The sequence below is a fragment of the Apis mellifera genome, linkage group LG8, assembly GCF_003254395.2.
Source record: "Apis mellifera strain DH4 linkage group LG8, Amel_HAv3.1, whole genome shotgun sequence".
Taxonomy (NCBI): domain Eukaryota; kingdom Metazoa; phylum Arthropoda; class Insecta; order Hymenoptera; family Apidae; genus Apis; species Apis mellifera.
This window is the reverse complement of record NC_037645.1, coordinates 8,570,559-8,596,275: the sequence shown is the minus strand read 5'-3', so window position 1 is coordinate 8,596,275 and position 25,717 is coordinate 8,570,559. Positions and strand designations below refer to the sequence as shown.

The 25,717-nt window shown below is 25.7% G+C and overlaps 7 protein-coding genes across 12 annotated transcripts; 1 reads left to right on the top strand and 6 right to left on the bottom strand.

The window, feature by feature from the left end:
- Positions 1-471: 471 nt before the first annotated feature.
- Positions 472-9,089, bottom strand: LOC410003 (GIGYF family protein CG11148). 4 transcript variants are annotated; one of them, XM_006564676.3, is made up of 16 exons: positions 8,940-9,089; positions 8,109-8,153; positions 7,803-8,034; positions 7,142-7,312; positions 6,690-6,891; positions 6,397-6,610; positions 5,321-6,299; positions 4,892-5,242; positions 4,494-4,796; positions 4,315-4,407; positions 3,813-4,243; positions 3,512-3,713; positions 3,234-3,434; positions 2,652-3,054; positions 2,347-2,576; positions 472-2,265 (listed from the first exon to the last, which is right to left on the bottom strand). In XM_006564676.3, exons 2-16 carry the CDS (start codon positions 8,138-8,140, stop codon positions 2,140-2,142), a joined length of 4,170 nt encoding a protein of 1,389 aa, XP_006564739.1. In that variant the 5' UTR covers positions 8,141-8,153; positions 8,940-9,089; the 3' UTR covers positions 472-2,139. The 4 variants fall into 4 exon arrangements, with proteins under 4 accessions (XP_006564739.1, XP_006564736.1, XP_006564737.1 ...); XM_006564673.3 differs by having other exon boundaries at positions 3,228-3,434; positions 8,940-9,088; XM_006564674.3 differs by lacking the exon at positions 8,940-9,089 and adding an exon at positions 8,655-8,877 and having other exon boundaries at positions 3,228-3,434.
- A 558-nt stretch (positions 9,090-9,647) lies between these two features.
- LOC410004 (transcription initiation factor TFIID subunit 10) lies at positions 9,648-10,820 on the bottom strand. The gene is made up of 4 exons (XM_006564672.3): positions 10,695-10,820; positions 10,121-10,246; positions 9,983-10,047; positions 9,648-9,906 (listed from the first exon to the last, which is right to left on the bottom strand). Exons 2-4 carry the CDS (start codon positions 10,232-10,234, stop codon positions 9,705-9,707), a joined length of 381 nt encoding a protein of 126 aa, XP_006564735.1. The 5' UTR covers positions 10,235-10,246; positions 10,695-10,820; the 3' UTR covers positions 9,648-9,704.
- Positions 10,821-11,212: 392 nt separating this feature from the next.
- Positions 11,213-12,612, bottom strand: LOC726314 (protein SCO2 homolog, mitochondrial). The gene is made up of 4 exons (XM_001122061.5): positions 12,482-12,612; positions 11,923-12,334; positions 11,651-11,856; positions 11,213-11,573 (listed from the first exon to the last, which is right to left on the bottom strand). The coding sequence occupies exons 1-4, from the start codon at positions 12,545-12,547 to the stop codon at positions 11,391-11,393; spliced, it is 867 nt and encodes a 288-aa protein (XP_001122061.3). The 5' UTR covers positions 12,548-12,612; the 3' UTR covers positions 11,213-11,390.
- Positions 12,613-12,808: 196 nt separating this feature from the next.
- Positions 12,809-16,454, bottom strand: LOC409553 (pancreatic triacylglycerol lipase). The gene is made up of 10 exons (XM_393060.7): positions 16,323-16,454; positions 16,087-16,237; positions 14,958-15,798; positions 14,784-14,864; positions 14,437-14,702; positions 13,864-14,338; positions 13,518-13,769; positions 13,338-13,452; positions 13,003-13,209; positions 12,809-12,905 (listed from the first exon to the last, which is right to left on the bottom strand). The coding sequence occupies exons 3-10, from the start codon at positions 15,034-15,036 to the stop codon at positions 12,836-12,838; spliced, it is 1,545 nt and encodes a 514-aa protein (XP_393060.4). The 5' UTR covers positions 15,037-15,798; positions 16,087-16,237; positions 16,323-16,454; the 3' UTR covers positions 12,809-12,835.
- A 221-nt stretch (positions 16,455-16,675) lies between these two features.
- On the top strand, positions 16,676-19,134 carry LOC411353 (lipase 3). Its single transcript, XM_394827.6, has 8 exons — positions 16,676-16,891; positions 17,201-17,399; positions 17,596-17,710; positions 17,871-18,117; positions 18,217-18,372; positions 18,507-18,591; positions 18,666-18,808; positions 18,891-19,134. Exons 1-8 carry the CDS (start codon positions 16,763-16,765, stop codon positions 19,041-19,043), a joined length of 1,227 nt encoding a protein of 408 aa, XP_394827.4. The 5' UTR covers positions 16,676-16,762; the 3' UTR covers positions 19,044-19,134.
- Positions 19,135-19,869: 735 nt separating this feature from the next.
- LOC100577351 lies at positions 19,870-21,296 on the bottom strand. Of its 3 annotated transcripts, none has more exons than XM_006564669.3 (5): positions 21,167-21,296; positions 20,913-21,053; positions 20,541-20,806; positions 20,260-20,475; positions 19,872-20,177 (listed from the first exon to the last, which is right to left on the bottom strand). In XM_006564669.3, the coding sequence occupies exons 1-5, from the start codon at positions 21,189-21,191 to the stop codon at positions 19,914-19,916; spliced, it is 912 nt and encodes a 303-aa protein (XP_006564732.1). In that variant the 5' UTR covers positions 21,192-21,296; the 3' UTR covers positions 19,872-19,913. The 3 variants fall into 3 exon arrangements, with proteins under 3 accessions (XP_026298170.1, XP_006564732.1, XP_006564733.1); XM_006564670.3 differs by having other exon boundaries at positions 19,873-20,177; positions 20,955-21,053; XM_026442385.1 differs by having other exon boundaries at positions 19,870-20,177; positions 20,913-21,294.
- Positions 21,297-21,936: 640 nt separating this feature from the next.
- LOC551781 (pre-rRNA-processing protein TSR1 homolog) lies at positions 21,937-25,419 on the bottom strand. Its single transcript, XM_624166.5, has 12 exons — positions 25,194-25,419; positions 24,839-25,109; positions 24,495-24,741; positions 24,223-24,420; positions 23,916-24,140; positions 23,680-23,848; positions 23,396-23,593; positions 23,044-23,267; positions 22,701-22,964; positions 22,523-22,633; positions 22,226-22,433; positions 21,937-22,161 (listed from the first exon to the last, which is right to left on the bottom strand). The coding sequence occupies exons 1-12, from the start codon at positions 25,303-25,305 to the stop codon at positions 22,004-22,006; spliced, it is 2,385 nt and encodes a 794-aa protein (XP_624169.3). The 5' UTR covers positions 25,306-25,419; the 3' UTR covers positions 21,937-22,003.
- Positions 25,420-25,717: the final 298 nt, after the last annotated feature.

The following is a 25,717-nucleotide window of genomic DNA, read 5'->3' as shown; positions in this document are numbered from 1 at the left end:
ATATAAAAGATACAACAAATTGTTCATAAGTATATTTTTTAATAAAATTCTTTTTGATAACATATTTTCATATTATATACATATCATATATATATATTTTATATATATAAAAAACTACAGTGTCTAAAGTACAAATAAAATTATTAAAAAAGATTAAATTAATATAAAATTATATTATTTTTATTTCTTTATGTTTACAAGAAATGATTCTATAATAATTTATAAAAATAATTTTTAATATTGTTTTAAATGTTTGTTTACAAATTCATATATATAAAATATATTTTATCAATTATTTTTTCTTTTACTTATTGTTTTATTTATTGTAATTTTATTAAATAAAAAATAATTTTAATTAAATAAAAAATCTGTATTTAAAAAATAAAAAAAGGTCAAATTGAAAATATAATAATATTTATTTTATTATGTTGTACGTTAGATACAATAATAATATTAATACAATATCAATGATCTGTTTTCGTCTATTTAATTATCCTTGTATTACTGTACATTTATCTATTTATACATAAATCTTTCATGTAAAGGTCTATGATCTTCTAAGAATACTTTTTGTATTGGAAGAAGATCAATGAACCTTAATTAACAACCATATAATATTAAGAGCGGTCAGATCTGTCACAACATTTTCCGCACTTATAAAACAGAGTATTCGTGCCACTTTGTCCAAATATATTAGTTTAATTAGAAAAAACAAGAAAAAAAAAAAATTAATATTTTTCAAACAGATGCTAAAAGTTTTCTCCTTTAACTCCTTGTTAAAGATGGGACATTTCATGACATGTTTACTTATAATTAAAACTTTACAAAAGATACTGGTTTTAGATATTGCATTAATTAAATCTTACATAAAATTCTTTGTTAAATATTTAGATTGACCTCAATATATAAGAAGGCTATGCCGACGAGAGTGAGATCCACACGTAGGCACACGCAGTAATCAATCTGGAATTTTCTTATGTGCTATGTTGTAATTTTTCAAAATCGACAATACATTCCTAACATTACACGAGCTTACTTTCATATTTCTGTGGTGCAAAACAGGAAAATGGAAGATAGTTTATTTCTTTTATACATTGCATAACATGCAATACTATTTTTTCTTTTAATATACCAATGTATTCAAAGTGTTAAGAAAGTACAAGAACTTTTTTTTCACAATGTCACTGCCTTGAAACATACAGTTCTTTTAATGTTTTTTTATGATTGCTTTATATAAACGGAGTAAGGAGCAATTCATTCTAAAATAGTAATTTAATATTCAAATTAATGCTTGCATTCAATCGTTCAGTCAAAATATCGTTAGTTTACTTTTAAAAATAGTCATAAATTGGTTAAAAAAATTTTTTAATGTATCAAACGTAAGATAATTATTTTTTTAAAACATAATAATGAAATATAATCCAAAGCAAAATCGTATCGTTATCATGATGTTGCGATAAAGCAAGAAATCCATAGGATTTATATATCATACTTGGTGCATTCGATACAAGCAAACACCAATGAATCCCATCAACACAGTTCTTGATCGATGTTTCTTTGATCACAAACATACATTTATAATTTATTTTTGCTTGCTGAACACCATCGTGAGCACATATTGCTTTCGACTGCGATGTTTCCGCGTGTACAAGTTATCGATCGGCATAATTTCTTCATTTACGATGAAAGTGAAATATTACAAAATGTATTAATACTATATATGTATATAGTAGTATACATATATATGTATGTGTGTATATATATATATATCTATTATTTATATTTATATATATACCGTGTAAATAGAAGATGAGTTTGCTTTGCTTTATGAAGTATCTTTTTTTGAGTAGTATATACAATAGAGTTTTTTTTTTTTCGGAGTGTCTTTCAGTTACATTCGAAAAGGAAATAATGCCACGCTATATCGGTATCTAAGGTTCCCATAATGATCGAATGAAGGATAGGAAAGGTAAAATCCTTACACGCATAATCATAGAAAAATCTTATACATTTTTAACGAAGTACTCGCGACGGGTTCCTTAGAACTTATTTGGCATTTACAATAAATAAATAACAAACCATGTGTTGGGCCAAGCGTTGCACAATTTCCGTAATATAGTTAGAGTTGTCAGATTTAATTCAAACACCTTCCCCATAATCGCGATCACCTACATTGATACGATCAGGGGCTGCAGTTACACTAAAGCCAAGAATTCTATTATCAACTTTGTACATTTTTCCCTTCTTTGGCTTCTTTGACTTTCCCTGAAAGATCATATTAAGCAGCTTAGGCGCTTGTAAAATATATAATCCATCAGTTCCAGTTTTATCATCTACTTAAGATACCTTTACTTCCTGAAATTCCGTAGGTGCATTAGGATTAACAGCAGGTGCTGGTTTACATAAATCATCCGCTTGTGCTTGAGGTCGTTGGGCCGATCGCCACTTACTACGTTTTTCTAAAAATTGCTTTGCAAATTCTGAACTTTGTTTGTTATCACCAAGATAATCTCGAACATATTCTTTTACTTCATACGCAGATTCAATATCTCGCAAAAATCCAACAAATGTAGGGACTGTACACGTAAAATTTTCTCATCAAACCATCTATAAACGAAACAAAAATATATGTAAAAAAGTCTCTAACTTACTGTCTACAGAGACTTGTAAACCACTCAGAGCTTTGTTGCACCATTGCGTAAAATCATCTGTCTTGGCAGTGTTTTGTTCAAATAATTTCTTTACTAGTTCTTCTTCCCGTTTATTCTTACTTTTATTTGCTTTATTACTTTGTTGTTGTTGCTGATTGGCAGTAGGAGCCTTTGCTGTACTAGTTTGTTTAATAGATTTCGCGGTTGTAGAAGATTTGATTGGCGTAGGATCATCCCAAAAACCACTACTACCACTATTGTTCGACCAAGGTTGACTATTATTAGAGCTACTTGAATTAGCCCAATTCAAACATTGAGATGCAGTACCCCATATTCCAGCATTTTGCAGTACGTTCGTTGATTCTTTTTGTCCTGCCTTTTCTTGACGTTCCCTTTCTTGTTGCTGAAGTGTCAGCAATAACAATTAGCAATATATAATTATCTTTTAACAATTACAATTCTTTCTGTTCCGCTATTATATGAATATATAAAATTTCAAAAATAAAAAGATCTCGAAATAATAAGAAATATCAAAATTAACATATGATAATAAAATATTGACAAAGTAATAAGTACCTTTACCTTGGCGATCCGTTCCTGCTCTTCTTGTTGAATTTGAGCGAGACTTTTTACTGGTATAGATTTAGTAGAACTCGTACTTTTTTCTGCCCACTTAAATTGTAATCTTTTAGAAGAATCAGTTACCGATGCTTCTTGCGCTGCTTCTATGGCTTTCTGCTGTGCTAATTGTTGCTGCATTATTTGTTGAAATCGTTGTTCTTCCTAACCAGACAGTTATAGCTATGAATATATAATTTCTATAAGAATGATAATATTTTCTTAATAATTTGGAAGCATACCGCTTTTTTTTCTCGTTCAAGTCTTTGAATTTCAGCAAGCGAAGCAGCAGGAGTTGCTGGAGTAGGTGCTCGAGGTGCTTGCGCCCATGGTGCTTTACTTCGTTCTTGTAATCTGCGAAGTGCATCTGCTTCTCGTCGCCTTTGTTCTGCTCGCCGAGCTTGTTCTTCAACTTCAGCTTGTTTACGTGCTTCTGCTTCTCTTCTATGATAAAAAGAAAAATAAGAATATATAATATTTATGTACATCTATATTAATGTTTTTGAATTAATCATATAATTTTAATAATAATAAAAAATATACCGCATTCTTTCTTCTTCCTGTTTTCTTTGTTCCTCTTCCAATTTTTTTCTTTTTTCTTCTTCTTTTTTCTGTTTTTCTTCTTGTCTTTTAAGTTCTTCTTTTTTTCTTTTTTCCTCTTCTTGTTTTTTTCTTAAATTTTCTTCTTCCTGTTTTCGTTTTTCCTCTCGCTTTTTTTCTTCTTCTTTACGTTTTTTTTCTTCTTTTTTCTTCCTTTCTTCTTCTTGTTTACGTTTCTCCTCTTCTTTTCGTTTTTTTTCTTCTTCTTTTTTCTTTCTTTCTTCATCTTTTCGTTTTGCTTCTTCTTCTTCTTGTTTAGCTTGTTCTTCTTTTTTTCTTTTCGCATTTTCTTCTTCAACTTGACGTTGTAATTCCTCTTGTTTTCGAAGTTCTTCTTTCTTTCTATCTTCTTGTAATCGAAGATTCTGTTCTTCCTATAATATTATAATAATTTTTAATAATATTTTATGTGATGAAAGGATTTAATTCTTAAAATCATAATCACCAATATTTGTTGTTCAGTCTTTATTTCTTTAGTGTGCAAATCCCATAATGATGTAGGTAATTGACCAGGAGGAACAGCTGGTATCGGTCCAACCTAAATAATATTATGTTAACTTTATGAAATTATTTATGAAATTATATTTTCCTAAAATTGATAATAATAAATAATATTTCACATACTTGCGCTAACCAATTCTGTGCATTAAATTGTGGATTTATTTGTGGCGGAGGTTGTGGCCAAACTGTATCAATATGAGATGTTTGTGGATGACCGTTTGCGTTAACATTCAGTTGACGTAATAAGGATTTTATGGGATTATCTTCTTGTGTCGCAGTTGGTGTACTTGACTGTTGCATTCCCGGTATATTTTGCATACCACCCATTTGTTGTATAAGTTGTTGTATAGGATCAACTGTAGGTGGATGTGTTGCTGTAGTTGAATGTGGATTTGATGTTAAATGAGTTTCTGGTTGCGTTTTAGCCTAAAAAATATAATAAAATATAATAAAATATTCAAATAATCAATATTATCATATTTATTATTATTATTTGATGAAATAAATTATTACTACATTACCTGTTGCATTTGAGTAAAAAGTTGCATAACCGGATTTGAAGCTTGAGATGAAAGATGAGGTACAAATGGATTTGTAGAAATTGGTACCTCTGGAATCTCTGAATCTTGAATAACGCATTGAAAAATTAATTGATTTTGTTCCATAGGACTTAAAGTTGCCCAATGTTCAGATTGAGAAAGTTTTGCTATAGCTGATGTTCGCATTTGTCTTAAAAGCAATTGTTGATTTTGTAACAAACGCATATGTTGATACTGCAGCAGAAGAAGGGGATCTTCTATACTAGTTTTTGATAGTGCACTCATACCAGCTGGTACAGTGTTAGGAACAGGTGGTATTACTTGATCCGCTAACTAAAAAAAACAAATCTTTTCTCTATATTTTTTTTAAGTTTTATAAAAAAAAAAAAAATTATAAAATAATAAACATACCTTTAAAGGAGGAATAGGAGGTCCAGGTGTAAATGGTATTCTACCACACATCTTCACTAAATCTCCTAATGTGGTATATCGCTCGTCACAAGTTCTTCTTACCATTAATCCAGCAGTGAAATAACCAGCTTTACACCATTCCGCCATTTCACTTGCTAAGAACGGACCCTGAACTTCACCCTGTGGATCACGGTAAAACCATTTCTCCTGTCCATTTGTAGATGGAACTGTAGAAGGTTGGTTACCAATAGAAGGCGGTATACTAGCTGTTTTCTCCCTATGGTTTTCTTCATCCGCCATCAATTTAGCAACTAATGCATCGGCTTCTTCTTTCATTCTATCCAAATCGTCTTCCGACTTTTGTCTCACATCATTTGTTTCCGTATTATGACCTACTTTTTGAGACTCTATTTGTAACGGGACTTGTTTTTTTGCAGTGACAGGAATAGAATCCATTTTTGTTTCTGTTTCTACTTCTTCTTTTTTCTTTTCTTTACTAGGAGATTTATTGGTTTCTGAATCTATAGATGTTATTTTTTCTGTTTCTATTTGTTCTGTACTTGCCACTACTGTATTTCTTTTCTGTGGAGTTTCAGATGATGTTGAAGTTTTAGTAGGGGTACTATCTGTTATTGTAATAGGAAGTTTCCCTGGAGAACTGCTTCTCCTTTCTTTATCGATACAATCATTTTTATCATCGAGCGGATGCAAGGACTTCGGTCGTTCTTTGTTTATTGTACTAGTGCTACTATTGGTATTACGACTCGTTATTTGTCCTTGAGTTGAACTATAGGATAAAGATTTACTACCAGATTTTTTTATATTGGCAGCACTTCCTTCAGAAACACGTCGAGTCCTTGATTCTTGAGTACCACCTGCACTAATCACTCCATCTTCATCATCATCTGAATACATTCCACCATGGAATGCACCTGAAGCATCAAAACTTCCTCCACTTTCACTAGGATTTTCAGTAGCCCTAAAATAAATTTTGATCATTAAACAATTTATTAAACAATAGATATATTCCAACTTATATCATTATATGATTAACAAAAAATATTTAAAATTATTACCATTCAGGAAGATTGTCATGATTATTATCATGATTTGATTCCCAAGTACGTGTTGTACGAGGGGGTGGATGATGGCTTGAATCGTGTGTAACTCTATGACTTCCACGATGTTCCCATCTACCACCACTATTCCGTCCTTCTTCGCTATCTCCTTCATTTCTCTCTAATCTATCTCTGTCCATGCTCCCACTTTCACGCCAACTACTTCTGCCTCCTACAAATTAATTATTACATAAACAATATTCTTTATTTAATTAAATAGATTTTGAACTTAAAACTAAATACTTATATACCCCATTTTCGCCAACCATCATCGTCTTCTGTACCACCACGATGACGTCGCCAATTACTTTCCATAAGAGAACTACCACTAGCTCCACGACTTAATTCCTTTCTAGGACTAGTAGAACCATTCCATTCACCTGGATCTGAAGCTCCATTTCTTTCTGACCAACTACGTTCACTTTGAGACCTATCAAATGGGCGATTTCTTCCCTAGATATAAAATATATTTATTAATGAATTGAAAAAAAATATTTTTCTTTTTTTATTTAATATAAAAGAATATTATCTTTCTTATTTTTATTCTATATTATTATAAATCATATATTATTATTAAATCATATATATATTTATATATAAATTATATATAATTTATTTGTTAAACTAAAAATTAATTTGGTTTTTTGAATTTAATATTCATATCAAAGTATTCCATTTATAAAAAATGCAATATATTACATACTTGAAATGATTGACTGTCAATTCGAGATCCATCTCCTGAATCATCAAAACCAACACCACGGGAATAATGAGAGGAATATAAGCTACCTCTTCCATTTCTTCCTCGCCCTCCACGATCCACACTTCCACCTCTTCCTCGGCCACCATTAGTTATTCCTCCATTCCACATTCGCTAAAAAAAAATTGATAGTTGATAATAATGATAATTAAAAATATTTATTTCAAATTTATCAAATAATTTATATTAAAAAATATATATATAAATGTATGTATATAATATTTAATTAAATTATAAAGAATTTTACTTTATAAATATATCATAATATACAAAAAAATATTTATGAAAATATAGAATAAAATAGTGATGATTATATAAAATATACAAAACAGGAGAGTGCCATGAAGAACTGGCACAAGGGCTCCAGTATGTTATATTTTTAGATTCTAACTGATTTCATGAGATAGTTCTCAGTATAGAATGTGTTAAAAATATATAATTACTAAATAATATATCATAAATTAATTTTATATATATATATATAATAATTTCACATAAAAGTTATTTATTTTATATGATTATTTAATATTATAATTAATATAAATATCTTTAAATCATAATGTAGATATCAAATTTAAATATGAAAATATATTCAATTAATTACCGTTTCATCTTCTGTCATTTGTATAAGAGCCAAAGGAAGTTGAGTTTTCTCAACATATAATGATGAGAAATTTGTCAATAATTCAGGAGGTTTACAATTACGATCAAATAAAATCAACATTTCTTCTCGCCCATATCTATGTTCAGCTAATTGATAACGTGGAGTAGTTAAACTTGTAGTACCTCCACCACCACCACTATTATTGCAAGTGTCTCCAGATAGATTGCGCAACCTATTCATTATAAAAATTAAAATATAACAAATAAAGTTACAAGATGAATTATATTTTTAAAGAATTAAACAAACCATTCTGGACCAAATTTCATAGAATCCGTCATGATGATCTATTTACTGTAAACATAAAATTATCACACATTTTATTATAAAAATATAATTAGATATAAAATCTTAAAAAGATTATTACAATGTTTCTTAGTTTCCACTTATTTTTTTCTCAACTTATATGTCAATTATTAAAAAATATATAACAAAAAAATAAGATGTATAAATATATGATTTCTCTTATATGAAATTAAATAGAAAATATGTGCTACATATATAAAAATTAGAAAATATCATCTGTAGTAAAAAAAATATGACAATAATCACAGATATATGGTATATTTGATTGATACAATTATAGAAAATTTTATTGGTAATTTTTACCTGTTGCTAAACAAAAATTAGCAATTATAATGATCAATGATAATTACGAGAGTAATAAATTAAATATTATCATAACTGAGCTATATAAAAAGAATGAAGTAAAAATGAATGAAGGTAAGAAAGTACGGCAGACGGTTACGGCAAAGTATACGTAAAAAGTTGTGATTCTTTTTAAAATTAACTAACACCAATGATAATCTTGCAAGGAAAGACGACGATGCAGTAGAAGATATTAATGTTCTATGAACATTCCAATCCAGTGAAAATAGTATGCATTTATTTACGACATATTCATGAACAGACCGATTTCCGTGAGCCCAGGTGGCAACATTAACCAAACTTTTTCCGCTAAAGGATGTCATAAAACTCTCCGAATGACAATCTATTTCGACTAAATATAACATTGGTATTGTCAATTATTCATAAAGCAATGAATATGGAAAAAAATCGCGTGATGAACAAAAGAAATACCTCACTGATCTTCTGAAATTACTGAGGACAGCGATACAACACACCAATATGGCTGATGGTTCTTTTTTGGAATAAAGCGCATGCGGAATTGCTGGTATACCTGTAGTATTAAAAAGTTACTAGCAAATTATGTTGTTTTTCTAGTCACTATCAGCTGAAGAATTTTTTAAATATTTTTATTATCCTTGAATCGACTTTCTATCACTATATGGATAGATTTTTCACTTGCATTCATTAAACATTGTGTTTTATTTTTAACAAGTAGAATTTTCGCGATGATCTCTTGAATATTTAAAAAAATTTAAATTTTCAGAATTAAATACTATAAATTGCTAATAACAATATTGATTATATCGACATTAAATATTATAATATAATATAATATAAATATAATATAAATTGTAATACAATATTGACATTAAATTACAATATAATATTAATACAAAAATTTAAAATATAACATGTTTAAATTTTTCAATCATATTAATTCTATTGTATATGAACTTTAAAATACATTAATTTTACAATTTCATCAATTTTTATCTTTTGTTGCATTAAATTTCTTAATTTTTATAAAAATTATAAATACAATATATATATATATATTTATATATATTTTTATATATATATATATTTATATATATATTTATATATATATTTTTATATATATATAATATATATATATTACAAATTCATTCTGTATATATGTAAAGATCATTAAATAAAAATTATATTTATGAATAAAAATAGATGAAATTTATAGAATTAAACAAAATAATGTGGTTTTTTGACTATGATGCCATATTCTGCGACTGCGGGAGTCAAATCTTCCATGGTAAGAGTATAACGTCGATCTTTTCCTTTTGTTTTTGTATTTTGATTGGCTCCACGTGTTTTGCAATGTTGTAAAGCATCATTTGCAATTTCAGATATGAATTTTTGTGCAGCTAATGAAACCAATCTTACTCTAAAATCATAATATATATAATTAAAACAATTAAAATTTTATTTATAAATTAATCAACTCTTTATAGATTTCTTACATTCTGGGATCTGTTGTATTAAAACCTGCTGTATGTAAATAATGTTCACTTATAGCATCTGGTACCTATCAAAAGAATCATTTGATATATGTTTAATAATAAATAAAACTATAATTATAATATTGTATATATACCTACCGTTGGTGTATAATCTTCGAGTTGTAGCAAAAAATCCGAAAGAGGTTGTCCAGCAGTTTTTGTTTCTTCATTTGTGTACATAGCTGGAGTATCTCCTCCAAAATCTTCTGTCATTTTAATTTAGCGCTTTTTGCATAATATTAAAATATTATATAAAATGATATGAAATAAATAATTGAAAGTTAATTTTTTACATTTCAAAATAAGTAATATATATATTATAAATTTTAATTTTTGACAATGATTAAGTTTCTTATAATAAAATTAATTTTAAAACATCAAAAGTTATTAATTTTTTTTGTGTTTTTTAATTTTTTTGATAAATTGAATCCAAAAATATTAATTTTAAATCGAATTTATAGGTTAGATTATTAGAACGCCATGTTAGTTTATATTCACAATACATTCAATGATTGGAGTCACTGCCATAAGAGTAACGATCATTTAAGCGCGATAATTTGGTTATCTAGATATTATACATGTTTTGTTTCTCTAATTAATCCAAATAATGTATAATTAAAACAATTGTTTGTTTAATATGAATTGATTCAATATTGGAACAAAAATAACTTACCAAAATAACAATCCACCGATATTGCTGGACGCCTACGGCGACCAAGGAAAAAATCTACCTTAAACAACTTAGTACTTTGAAGATATGGACCTAAATGGTTGTTACCTACATGCAGATAGTGACTTTTCATTGGACGAATTATGAATATAAATCAATATAGTATTTTAATAATTTATCAAAGACATTTAAAAAATATTAATTTAATGTACAAATAAATTTTTTAAATCAGTGAATTCTAAATTCTAAATAATATTTTTTAGTTCTATTTATCAAAAATTGTTAAAAAGTATAAAAAAAAGCACAAAATTTTTAATACTTCAAAATAAAGTTTAATAAAAAAAAAATATTTCAAGAAAAATTATTAATTATTAAAAAAAAAAATATTTCAAGAAATATCATCATTCTCAAATATAATACTATGTAAAAATAACGATCAAAGTAAAACATAATTCTAGCAATCGGAAGTATATCTAGAGAATAAATATCGAAGGAGTATATCGATTAATTATCGTTTTTCGTTTAAATAAATAGTGAAATTTTTTTTATTAGAATGTTTCTATTTACAAAATAAATATCAATATTCAATATAACATAAATTCCTTAACTTATTATTATGAAAGTTAATACTTAAAAATCTATGAAATTTAATTAATAATATATATTATATATATATTATTAATAATAATAGTATATAAATTACATTGATAATGGATTTTTAAATGGTATTGATGGAATCCATGTATCTGACTTTAATTTTTCATATTTTATCTTGTTTATACACACACTATGTACAATTTGTTCAGCAGTATGAGTTAAACCATAATAATCTACGAATAACCCATCAGGATCAATAAGATATATGATTATTGTATGATCAACCTAGAATATAACCAGAATAAAATGAATATGATATTAAACAATAAAGTTTAAATAATATGTAAAAAAAAATTACTAACAATGTAATCTGAATCTTGATCTTTAGGTCCATTGCTATAATATACTCTATAAGCTTTACATACTTTAGCAATTTGTTCTTTAGTTCCAGTAAGACCAAGAATTTTGTCAGAAAATTCTTTAATATATTTGCCTACAACTTCTGGTGTATCTCTTTCAGGATCCACAGAAATAAATATAGGTTGAACTTTTATATTATGTTGTTTTTCTGAAAAATATAAAAAATTCAATGTAAAACAATATATATTTTTTTGAAATTTGTTATTTATTATACCTAATTTATTAACAATTTCTGTCATTTTTTCAAGTTCATCTGGACATATATCAGGGCAATGCGTAAAGCCAAAATATATTAGAACCCATTGTCCTAAAAAGTCGTCTGATTTCCAAATTTTTCCTTGAGAATCAATTAATTCAAATTTTCCACCAATTGCTGCTTTTCCTAATTGACGTCTTCTTTCACGTTCTATTTGTTTATCTTTTATTTCTTGAAGATAATACATATACATTAAAAGGGATGTGCCTATTACAGTTGTAACTACTACACTTTTCCATGTAATAAAACTTTTTCTGACCGATTCTTTTTTATTATTTGATATCTCATTAGAATTATATAAAGGTGTAATATTTATAGTTCTAATTTGTGGATAACATTGCTTAAAAGATCGTAAATGTTTAAATGATGTCTGTAAATAATTTAAGGAAAAATTAAGAAGAATTAAATTAAATTATTAATTTTATCATTTTAATATTTTGTTGATTAAATTCTTAAATCATTAATGTTTCGATAAAACAATTCGTAATTCGAATAAAATTATTTAAATAATACTTACAGTTTTAAAAGTTTGACTTGTACATCTTAAGGAAAAAAGATTTATTAAACCAAACATTGTTCTCATTGTTACTTTTTTCGATCAATTTGAAATCATGAATTAGGTTATGATTCGGCTATAATTGATTTTACGCGCGCTACTTCAAAATCATTCAAATCTTATTCAAATCTTTTTTTTTTTTTTTAAATAAAAAATACAGTTAATATGTTAAGCGAATAATTATTTTTATCTATTATAGGAATTAATGATGAAATTTATTACAAGAGAATTATTTAATTAACAAATCTCACTCTTTATTTTATACGAATAAAAATTTATACAATAATTTGTTTTTTATATATTAAATAAAGAATGTTAATCACGTTGAAGTAGTATAAAATTTTCTTCTAAATTTATTACAGTGTTTCGAGAACAATATTCCCACCTAAATATAAAATGAAATAAATATGCAAATAAAATATTATTAATTAAATTAAATAATGACAAATATTAATTTTAAAAAATTAAACATTTTTATATACCTGTTGCCTTTCCTATCTTCAAGAGTAACTTTATCTATCAACAATATGTCTGTATTAATAGTTTTAACTGGATCTTCATTTTTTTCATTTTTATCCTTTTGATACCAAATACTTGCTTTTATTGTAGATCGATCTTTTAATAAAGATTGAAACTTTGCTGCACCAATATTATAAAAGGTCATCCCTTTATTTTTTCGAGTCAATATCCTTAAATGCATAATATTTTTTAAAAATTATTCATATATGCATGTAATAGAATTTCCAAATACATCGATAATAATAAATTTTCTTATTATCAGTTATTATTAAAAAATTATGTTATTATTATGTCTTACGGATATCGAAATCTGAAATTTATTGTTGAATTATATTCCATAATCTTTAAAAATAATACTCCTGATGTCTTCAGCACCTCTTCTGAAGTTGTCACTGATGCTCTTACAGGTTCACCTAATAAAGATAGAAAAAGAAAATAAAAATTGAACTTTTGATAATTTTTTATAAATTAACTGTACCACAAAATGGTTCTTGTTCTCTCATAGGTAAATAATAAATTCCTAAAGGACCATGATCGGCTCGATAACCCATTTCTTGCGTCCATAACGTGGATTCCATAGGAAAACACATCCCATTCATATATGACATTCTTCCTTGGGAACAAGGCCAGGCGATAAATTTACAAGATTCATTTGTTGTACGTACACTTTCTAAAAAGTATGTCCAAGCTCTTAAGTGACTACAAGCGATCTCTTTAGTTAACATGTCTTCTGAAAGATGTTATTATTTTCTCTATGATTATACGTAAATATTTTAATTATATTATTAACTTTTCTGCCAAATAATAAATAAGATAATAAATACCTCTTAAATGACTAACAACAACAGAATTTTTCACATCGTTACAACCAGGCTGTTCTCTACCACCATTTGGAAAAAAATCAATGTGACCAATTGGTTTCAGAAGTCCAAATCCATCTGCAAAGTCTTCGGATCCATCTGTATGAATCACGTCTACTAGCCGAGCATCGGTAGCATCCAATTTTTTCGACTTTTCTCTTAACAAGTGATTTCTGAAAAATGGTGATGCAGGATCTAGGCCAGTTATACGACCTAAGAGAAGATTTTTCTTTTTAAGAATCTCTGAGGCACAACCGGCCACATGAGCTCCGAGACTGAAACCAATTACGTGAATATCTTCGACCAGGGTACCCAAATTGATAATGTCTAGAAGTATCAGACCTAATTGTCGTCCTACGAGTTCCGTATTAGCAACTGCCACCGAATAAGTCGTTCCAGCTCCTCTTGTCCAATCAAGTACTAAAACGTTTGTGTCTTCCTGATAAATATACCATAATATATATATTTATATAAATTTAATATAAACAAATTTATATTGATCAATGATAAAACATGCAATTATTTCACGTTAATTACAATGTCCAAAAATGCTTGCACCAAGAGAATCGCACCGACATCGCTACCACTTCCTTTGTAACCGTGTATTATAACTTTGAGAGATTTTGTGGAATTAAATTCCGGTTGGAGCGTAGATATAGAATCGTCATCGTAGTGAAGATTTTTAGGCGATTCTCGGGTTGAACGAGTATACAACAGGAATCTCGTTTGAATTACTTTAGGATGCTCTGGTGGTCTTTTCAGTCTTAAATGAGGCGGTGGATCCGCAAAGCAGCCGACTAAGTCTAAAATTTTTCGTAACAATTTATATTTTCCATTCGATGTAAAATTTAATATTTGCCTCGTATATTATATTATATCTATACCATAACAAATTTTTGGTTTAAGATTTTCACGGCCAACTCTTATTCGTCGCAGCATTGCTCGATTTCTTTCGGCAAGTTTTACTGCAAAAAAGAAAAAGAAAAAGAAATGAAAAAAGAGTGAAAGAAAAGTGAAAGAAGAAGAAATATATATAAATTAAAAATTTATTTACTTACTGGCATGCTTAACTTCTATGATGCAAAAAATGATCAATCCAAAAATTAAGATCAAACGTTTTAACAAGACGAGTTGCATCTTTCATTTGATTTCTACGAATGCGTTCTTCGTTGCGTCCGAGGGAAACTATTAGTCTTTTACTTTTTTTCTTCTTCCTCCTACCTTTCCGCTTGATACCTCTTTTCTTTCTGCCAGCGTCTCTTCCGATTTCTAGCGTTTCCTTTTACGAATCGAGAAATGTTTTCCAGTTTTTTATTATAGCAGAAGAACTACTCTTTTTATGCAATCGATTTTCCAGTAGCGAGCACGTGATTGACCACTTTCTATTTGTCAGATTTGACATGTCGCTGTACAAATTGCTTATTAAATTACCAAATGATAGTATCATTCGTAACTGTTGATTTATTATTAGTGATTGATTCATGGCAATGCGAATCACAATTTACAATCGTTGGTAAAATATTTAATACATCAAATATGGAAATACAATTAAATAATGAGTGAAGTTGAAAAAAAAAAATGTACACATTGATTATAACTCTTTGAACCAAATACTCGATTCATAATACTTTCCCTCAGGTCTCAACGACCTCCTTTACCACCTAATATGACGTAACATTTGCAACTTCTCGCAATGTATATGACCATTCTCTGTACATATTTTCTGTACTTTCACATTCTATGCTATTTTAACATAGATAATTTTGCGAAAAATGAAATGGAAAATCGAAGCTTTCAATTTGTTGTTACAAATCTATCATTAAGATGAAATTTTTATAATATCTTATATATGTATATATCTTGTATCCACCTCATAGGAAATACTGTTCAGGAGTAGCCCTGAAATTGATCAAAGTTGAAGTTGAAATTTTAAAATGAAAACACGACACATTTAGATAGTAGAAAGTCACCAACATTTTTTTCTTTAAAAGATCTGGTGAACCGGACAGACCAGTTCCAAGATTGTATAAAAAAAGAAACAAAGTAACGGCAGAGATTTGGTCGATTTCTTGTAATTGAGAAATAAAAATTATATTAATACTATTGTTTGATAATTTTCTTTTAATCTTAAATCTTTAAAGATTAATTTTAATAAAAATGAAGTGACGCTTATTAGTCTATCATTACCTTTATTCTGAATTCTTTATCATATCTTAGTTAGTCATTTTCCATTATTGTAATAATTAATTTTTTTTCCAAGTCTTTAGAAATGACTAAATCTTCTTTGTTCTCTAATCCATCATTGCACAAGCATTAAATCTTCAATAATTATTATAATCTACAAATATAAGATAACAAATTGTCTCTTACGAATTATATATTTTTATCTGATCTTATCTTTATTTTTGATTTAAAAATCTTACCTATTTATAATTCATATTGTTTTACGTGATTTATCGAATTTTTAAATAATGCAAGTCGTAATATGACGTTAATTGATAATCACAGTTGATCACAGTTAAATTGTTTACATTGTATTATTTTTGTAAAATTGATTTAAAAATTGAAGAAATAGATTTAATATGCATTATATTTAATAATATTGATAAATAAATATACATATATATGTATACATTTTTTATGCACATTATAGATATGAAATTTATGTACATACAGATAATGTAAACACTCTTTAATCGATATCTGATGTGATAAGTAATAATTGATATAATTTGATTTGATTGATGTACACGTGTATACAAATACAAATACATCTTTAAGGAAAAGAATTTATTATATAAAAGGCTATTTCAACTATTGAAACCATTTTAGTCATTGAAAATATTTGAAAGACGTATCATTCATGAAGATGCTGAAAATATCTTATATTCTATTTTGCGTAGTGCCGTTGATTTTGGCAATACCATTTATGGAACAGGAAAATGAATTGCATGAAAAAAATTTTCATTTATTTGATAAAGTGTTAACACCTGTAAGTAACATTTTATTAAAAATTAATTAATTGTAATTATTTCTACAAATCTATGAATCGTGAAATAAAACATAATTACTCGATTATCTTAAAATATTATAGCAAAGTACAATCGCATCAAAATGTATATAATTTTATTTATTAATATAATAATAAAGTGACTCACGTTTTTACCTGATTTTTAAAAATTTTATGTTATAATGTATAAACATTTGATCTCCATACCATTTCAAACAAATTATAATTAAATATGGCATAAAGATTAATCATGATTCAGTCATGATGAAATAAACATAAATATTTTTGCAGGAAGAATTAGCACGCGAGGAGGGTTACACTGCTGAAACTCATGAAATCGTGACGGAGGATCGATATATTTTAGATGTGCACAGGATCTCAGAATCTCCAAAAAATTTATTGATTAAAAAGAAACCACCGGTATTACTTGTCCATGGAGTGTTTGATTGTTCAGCTACCTGGCTTATACCTGGATCAGGAAAGGGTTTAGGTATTGACAAATCAATATTCTATCTATAAAATAAACATTTTTTAAATATAATTATTTATCTTCTTGTATAAAAATTTCTTTTTTTTTTTTTAGAAAATGATAAATCTCTTTCAGAAAGATTTAATTCATTTTTTTCTTTTTTTGAAGAAATGAAAATATGCTGATCTTAGAATATAATTGATTAATATTTGTTTAGGTTTCTTGTTAGCAGATTTGGGATACGATGTATGGATGATGAATGCGCGTGGTAATAGATACGCACGAAAACATTTAGATATGAATGTTTCAGATAAAAATTATTGGAATTTCAGGTATAATAAAAAATTTGAAGATTTATCTAGAGAAACAACAATCAAAAATAAATATTTTGATTATTGATAAATGATAATTGATTAAAAAACAAACCTTTTAATAAATATATCATTGTATAAAATAATGTTTGATAGAATAACTATTTATGTTTTCATATAGTTGGCATGAAATTGGAGTATACGATATTCCAGCGACAATTGATCATATTCTCGAAACAACTAACGAAGAAAAGATTTTTATCATATCGCACAGTCAAGGTGGTACGGCTTTCTTTGTCATGGCTAGTGAGCGTCCAGAATATCAAAACAAAATTATCGCTAGTTTTTCTATGGCTCCAGCAGTTTTCATGTCTAAAACAAACAGTCCTTTCTTTCAAATAATAGCTCCATTTTCTAATGATATCAAGGTATAATTTAGAATCTGTTTTAGAATAATTTTTAGTATAGAAATAAAGAAAAATTAATAAATTTTTTTTATCTTTTTCTTTTTTTTTCTTTTTTTACAGAGTTTAACAAAATTAATAGGCTTATATGAATTTAAACCAACGAATAAACTTATACAGATGCTTGGAAAAAAACTTTGTAAGGATGGCCAGATGTCGCAACCAATATGTCAAAACATCGTATTCCTGTTTGGTGGCGTCGATAAAGAACTTAATACGGTAATCATGTGCATTCAATATAATCATTATTAATCAATTAATAATATTAATATTACTATCACAATTAATTAGATATATAATTATTTCATAAAAATTTTTTATATAATGTAATATAACTTGGTTTTAATCTATAGACTCTATTGTCTCTCATTACTCAATATGATCCTGCTGGTTCATCTGTGAATCAATTTGTGCATTTTGGGCAATTAATTCATTCAGGTTAATATTTAAGAATATAATCTTGTTAAATTTTTGTTTCTTTGTTTGTATTAAATCATGTTCTTTTTTTTTAGGTAAGTTCCGAAAATACGATTATGGCACTATTGGTAACTTGAAAAAGTATGGTAAAATTCATCCTCCTGATTATGAACTTGCTAAAATTAAAATACCGGTATATTTGTATTATGGAGCCAGTGATATGTTTATCAATGTTGAGGTTTGTATATTGATAAGAAAATTTCATTTTATTCTGTTCTAATCTTTTTAATATTTTTTTTTTTTTGTTAATATTTTTCTAGGATTTGAATGATTTATATAAGGCATTACCCAATGCTCAGAAATATTTAGTACCTTCTAGTACTTTTGCCCATCTTGATTTTGTATGGGGCAAACGTGTAGACGTTTTGGTATACAATCAAATTTTCGCTTATATGGAACGATTTTATGGATAAAAAGAACAATTGATTTAATGCCTACAATTTATTATTTAAAATGTATATTTTTAAACTGATAAAAATATAAATAATATTTCACGATCATAAATTTAATTATTTTTTTTATTATCTTATTAGAAAATTTTCCCTTTTAAATCCATTGCATCTCGAAGCGCTTTTAAACACATTGAATTGTTTTAAATATGATATTCAAAACTCTTAAAAAGAATTTTGAAATAAATTAAAAATATATATTTTTTTATTATTGAATGATAAAAACAATAAATTGATTTTTTTAATTTTGTTTTAATCAATATTTTAATAATATTTTAATAAATATTTTTTATTTTATTAAAATATTTCTTTAATATTTTACTTATTCATCTTTTTAAATCTAAAATATCAATTTTTGTAAATTATATTTAAAAACAAAAATCTTTTTAATTTTATAATTTTGACAAATATAATTTAACATTTCATCAGCATTTTTATATAAATGAATAAGAAATACATATTTATGAAAAAATAATTTTTCAATGTTTTATTTAATGATTATTAAGAATTATTCATATATAATGATAATTAAGAATTATCAATTATTCATTTATCAATTTGCATATAGGGGATGTATAAATCATTTAAAAATCAGTATTAAAAATATTTACAATTTTAATAACATATGTACTTTTTTCTTTCTTTAAGGTTTTGAAATGATTAATAATGATAAAAAAAATTCCATTTCTTCAATAATTTAAATAAATTATTAATATGTAACTTTGTACAATATGCAAGAAGAAATTGATCCCTATTATATATATATATATATATATATATATATATATATATATATATATATATTGTATATATATTATATATTTTTTAAAATAATTATTCTTGAATTGCCATTATGAGAAGTATATTAGCCATATCCCAGATATCATCAACTTTTATATCTATTAATTCTGATAATTTTGAAGCTATAACTTTTGCTGTCCCATTATCTACACATGAAATAAATGTTCCACAAAGAACAACAGAAGCTCCAAGAAGTAATATATTTGATTCTAATGTCATAAGACTTCTTTTTTCTTGTTCAGTTCTTGCAATATGCCCTTGGATTAAACATTGCAAATGAGAATAAAACTTCTCCCTCTATAATTATGTCTCTATTATTAATTATTTTAATATTATTTCCATGTTATGTTCTGAAAATTTTCATTAATAAAATTCAAACCTGGAGATAAACTAAATCCAATAAATTTATAGTAAGCTCTTGCATATTTGGATTTTCTTTCAATCCTGTTGCAGCTAAAAGAACTTCTATGCAATTTAAAGGTGTACAAAATGGCATTCTAAATCCAACAGTTTTAAATACTTTATATTCTGATGAAAAAATTATATTGTGTGTATATTTAGATTTTTTATCTATACACCTTAAAATACTAAGTACCTGTATCATAAAAAGGATTAAAATACTGCTATCAATGAATTTACAATAAAATTATGTATATATACTTGCGATATTTTTAAGGTATTAAAATGTGAATCCATTTTATTTGCTAACTGCAAACAAGACATAAGATATAATTTTGATTGACTTGATATCTTTTTACAAATTTGAGACCAAGAACTTTCTGTTTGGTCAGCATTTCTATAGATTTCCCAAAAATAATTACATATAAATTTATCATATAAATGAATGGTAATATATTTAGTATTTGGTCCCAAATCAAGATGTTCTGTTATTTTAAATATTGCTTTAACAATTGGAAGTGGAATAGCTAAAATTAATATTTAATAAATAGAACTTTTTCATGATGTATGTGTATGTGTATGTGTGTTTCTTGAGAAACATATTAAGAAACAAAGTTATAAATAAAAACAAACCTAATATCAGCAAAGAGATACAGTTTTGAATGTAACAATTACCTATAAATGGCATGTAAAATTCGTCTTTAGCTTTAATAAGATTTTCTTGCTGTTTAACGTATGATTTAAGTCCCTCTAGCCAATCATCAATTAAAGGTTCTGTGTTAAATAGACATTTATTTCAACAAGAAAATTTAGGTTCATTTCTTTGAATATTAAACATTTATATTTGCCTATCAACATCTTGATTGATATAAATTTATACTAATTACCAATATAAGCAGTGTCCAAATCCATTTCTTTAAACGAATTATTTCGTTATGCTATTGCACAACCTACTTTAAATGCAAATCGAGATGATAGTAAATCCAGTGGATAACAATATCCGAATTCTCATTTTGATATAAGCAATTAAGTTACTAGAAGTTACTAGTTATAGCTTATTGTAGTTTCCCGCGATTTTATAAAATATTTGCTTATAGTAACATATTTTTTGTAATAAATATTTTATTATAATACTCAATTAAAATATATAATACAAGTAAAATAATTATAATTCACTGCAAACATGAAATTGAGCAAAATAATAAAAATATGTAATTTTTTTAAATTAATTGTATTTAATTGTATTAATTATTGTTAAATTAATTATTGATTTTTTATTTTTACTTGTATAATTAAAACCTAAAGTTAAAATTCTTAAATTCTTATTCTTTAATTTAATTTTTTATAATTATATACAGTATTTTAATACTAATATTAAATATTAATATTGTCATTTAATTGAATTTCATAATTTACATAATATTAATTTTTAAATTATATAAGATATATATATTATGCATAAAGTATATATATGCATAAAGTTAATTAAAAAGATCAAATACATCACGTGTAGTTGACAATATAAATCAATAATATAAATAATATAAATAAATAATATAAATAAATCAAAAGTATACTTCCAAATTGAAATTAAAATTTATTTATAATATTAAAAGAAAATATGCGTATAATTTTAATAAAATATATTTTTTAAAACTTGTAGATATATATATAAATTTTATTTAATGTATATATGTACATTTTAATACTTTGATTAATAGATTTTATTCTACACTCATATTTTTATTTTGATGTTGTAACTGTGTCACTAATAAAGGTTCATATGTCCATTTTGGAAATACTCTTTTATATAAATTCATTAAAATTGTGTCTTGAGATTTTAGTTGACCATTAAATACACATTTCATATGACCATGAGTACCTAAAAATAAAAATAATAAATTATTTGTTTTAAATGAATTAAGAAATGATTAAAAATTATTTACCTAATGGTTCTTTTATATGTCCTCTACGACCATATTTTGTTCGTAATTCAACTGGTTTAAACCAATTTATATCTTCTCGATGAAAAAACATGAATCTTATAACTGCTGATCGTTTGTGTACTTTGTATGGATGACCACTAAGAACTACTCGTTTTATTACTATTCTATCTGGATTTGCAGATAATACACTTCCAGTTGCAATTAATTCCTATAAAAAATACCATGTTTTTATAATATAAAAATAAAAATAATTTATAATACAATATCAATCTATCTACAATACATTTTTATTCTCACCAATGATTTATTCAATTTTTGAATATAACATAAAACTGGAGATGGTGGAAATGTGATTGGAGCATACATGCTTGCCACAACAGTACTTTCTGGTCGAAAATATCGCTCGTACTAAAAAAAATTTTTATTTATATTTGCTAATAAAATATTTTAAAAATGTATTTTATACAATACATACTTTATGTTTGTTTCCATTAGTATGTTGACTAAATATTGGAGAAGCAGTAAATCTTCTAAATCCACATTGAAATATTAATTTTTCTTTAGATTTTATTGGTTGTGGACTAATATTGGTATGTTTCAATACTACATTTAATACAGACATTTTATGCTCATTCGGTAATAAACTGAATACAATTAATGGATGACTTTCTAAAGCGCAAAAAGTGATGAAAAGATCTTGCCTTACATTTTTAACGTGAATTGTGATATACCAACCAGGCTAAAGGAAAATATATTTATATAATTTAAAATTAATAGATTTATTAAATTCTTAATTAATTGAAATATTATAAATTTACCATTGCACCTTCTGTTTCTTGAGATTCTTTATATATACGTTTTCGAGTTCGATCAAAATTTTCAAATTGAAATATTCTAGCATAATCAGCAGGAAGATTTTCTTTTGGATCCCACGGACTTGTTCTAAATGATTCAAGTCCACGATATTTCTGAAATCTTTCTTTTGCTAATATATCTTGAGGTGTATCTACTTCATCAGGAAATTGTGCATCTAATTTTGCATCTGAAAATAAAATGAAGTAATATAAATAGTTAATTGATATTAATAAATAAAATTTTTTTTGATAAATTTTTAATAATTTTTAATAATTTAATATATATATAAAATATATATATTTTTGTTAAATGTACGTTTTAATTTTTCCATTGTTTCTTTTTCTTCTGTCATGTCAATATTCTGATCATATCGTTCATCAGGTACTTCAGATATAGTAATAGTTTCAAATTCTTCTTCATCTTCTTCTGCTTCAACTTCACTATCTTGAGATTTTGCTTCATCAATAGACATTTTATCTTCTGATTCATCAGTTGAGTATTCACTCAATTCTTCTATAAAATTATAATTTCACAGAAAATTATACATTACACAATGAAATTTTTTATTTTTAAAAATGCATACATAAAATTTTAAATACCTCCATCTTCATCAGGAATCCAAGCTGCCTGATATTCAGAAGTTCCTTTTGGAACTTTTTTTAAAATTTTTCTTTTTTGATTAGCTTTAGCTTGAGTTAATTCCTCTTCTGTTGGCCAAGTTTGCTCAGCATCCATAGGATTAAGTATATTTTCAGATTCAAGAGATTCCTAAAAAAGTGAACATTTAACAAGATTAACAGATATTGAAAAATTATATTTTCATTCTGATTTATACTTGTTTCTTTGGATCTGCATGTTCAAGAAATCGAGTAGATGGTTCATCATCCATTGCATTAGAATGTTTTCTTAATTTTTTTTCCATTGGATATGGATCTTCAGAAGCATCTATCTGAGACATTTGAAAGTCTCCAAATTCTGGAATATGTATTAAACTATTAACTGATAATGGTACATTTCTAAGATATCCTGAGATCATAAGAATTCCAAGCTCTGTAGAATCCTAAATTAAAATCAAATTTATACATGAAACTGAATATATATAATAATGTAATATATATAAATAAATTATACAAAATACTTACTTCATTAGATTTAAATTTTATTTCTTCTGCTAATAAATGTGCTCTTTTATTTCGATAAGATATAGTTTTTTGTTTTTGAGTACCAATACGTCGTAAAACATTAAAAGCATCAGTAGATGTATCTAATTGAAAAACTTTTTCTTCTGGAAGCCATTTAGAAATTTCAAATTGTACATGATTTTTAATATCTTGACGTTTCTACAATAAAATTTATGAAATAAATGATGTTATATTTGTTAAAAATGTAAAAATAAATGATAGAAATATAATACCTTTATGTGAAGATTTTCAATATTTGTAAGTGCTACTACAGAAGTACTTAAACCTTGAGCGATACAAGCCTTAATAATTTCTTTTCCCCAATTATCAAGAATTTCAATTCTAGGATTATTGTCACATTGATTTATAACAGATGCAACAAAAAGAACAGTTGTAGATATTTTTGCTATATCTAATGTAGCAAACAAATTACCAGTAGGTGGAACAACAAAAGAAAAACGTTGTTTAAACCTAGGTATACTGTTATAAAAGATTAATTTCAATTAATAATTCATTAATATATAATATATTAATATTATTTATATTTTTATTATATAATAATAATATAGTATTATACCTTAAATGTATTGTTCCACATGGACTATTAGTTACATTTGCAGACTCATCTGCTTTTGTTATTATTGATAATATATTATCAATATTTAAATCTTCTTGTAATGGAATAATACATACAAGAATAGGTGCACTATGTAATCCACTTAAATTTCTTTTTTGTTGCAATACTTCTTCTCTCTTTTTCTTTCTAATTTGTGAAGATTGATGTCTTCGGGCATCTTTTCCAAGATTTTTAGTAACACGTTTTGATAAAATTTTTACTCCAATTTTTCCTATAATAAATATAATAAATTAGAAAATATAGATATTATAATATTTATAGATAAATAAATTAGATACATTATAAAGAATTTTACCTTTAACCTCACTACTAATTGAACCTTTACTACGATGTCTACCAGTTTTGTGTGGTTTATTAATTTGCTTAAATGCACCAGGTCGATGTACTTCTTGTTTTGTAATTCCCATTTTATTTTAAAATATTTATATTTTTATATAAATATTAATATTTATATTTATATTTTTCTAAGTATTTTTATGACGAATCAAACATCTTTCATAAAACACGTGTATTTGAATACTTTCTCAAAAATATAGGAACATTTAATATTATAAAAATTTTCTTCAAACATATAGTTATTTTATTCAATATTGCTTCCATATATTCAATAATTGATATTTATTTATTTAGAATTAATTAAGTGAAATATATTTTTAATTTAAATAAAGCAATTATTTATAATAATTTAAAAATAGTATTTTAATTTTACAATTTTACACTTATACAATGATATTTTTTAATTTTATATTTGAGTGCCTAATTTTTCAAGTTGGCTATATTTAACTATTCGTTAGTAATATTTGAATAATAAATAAAAAA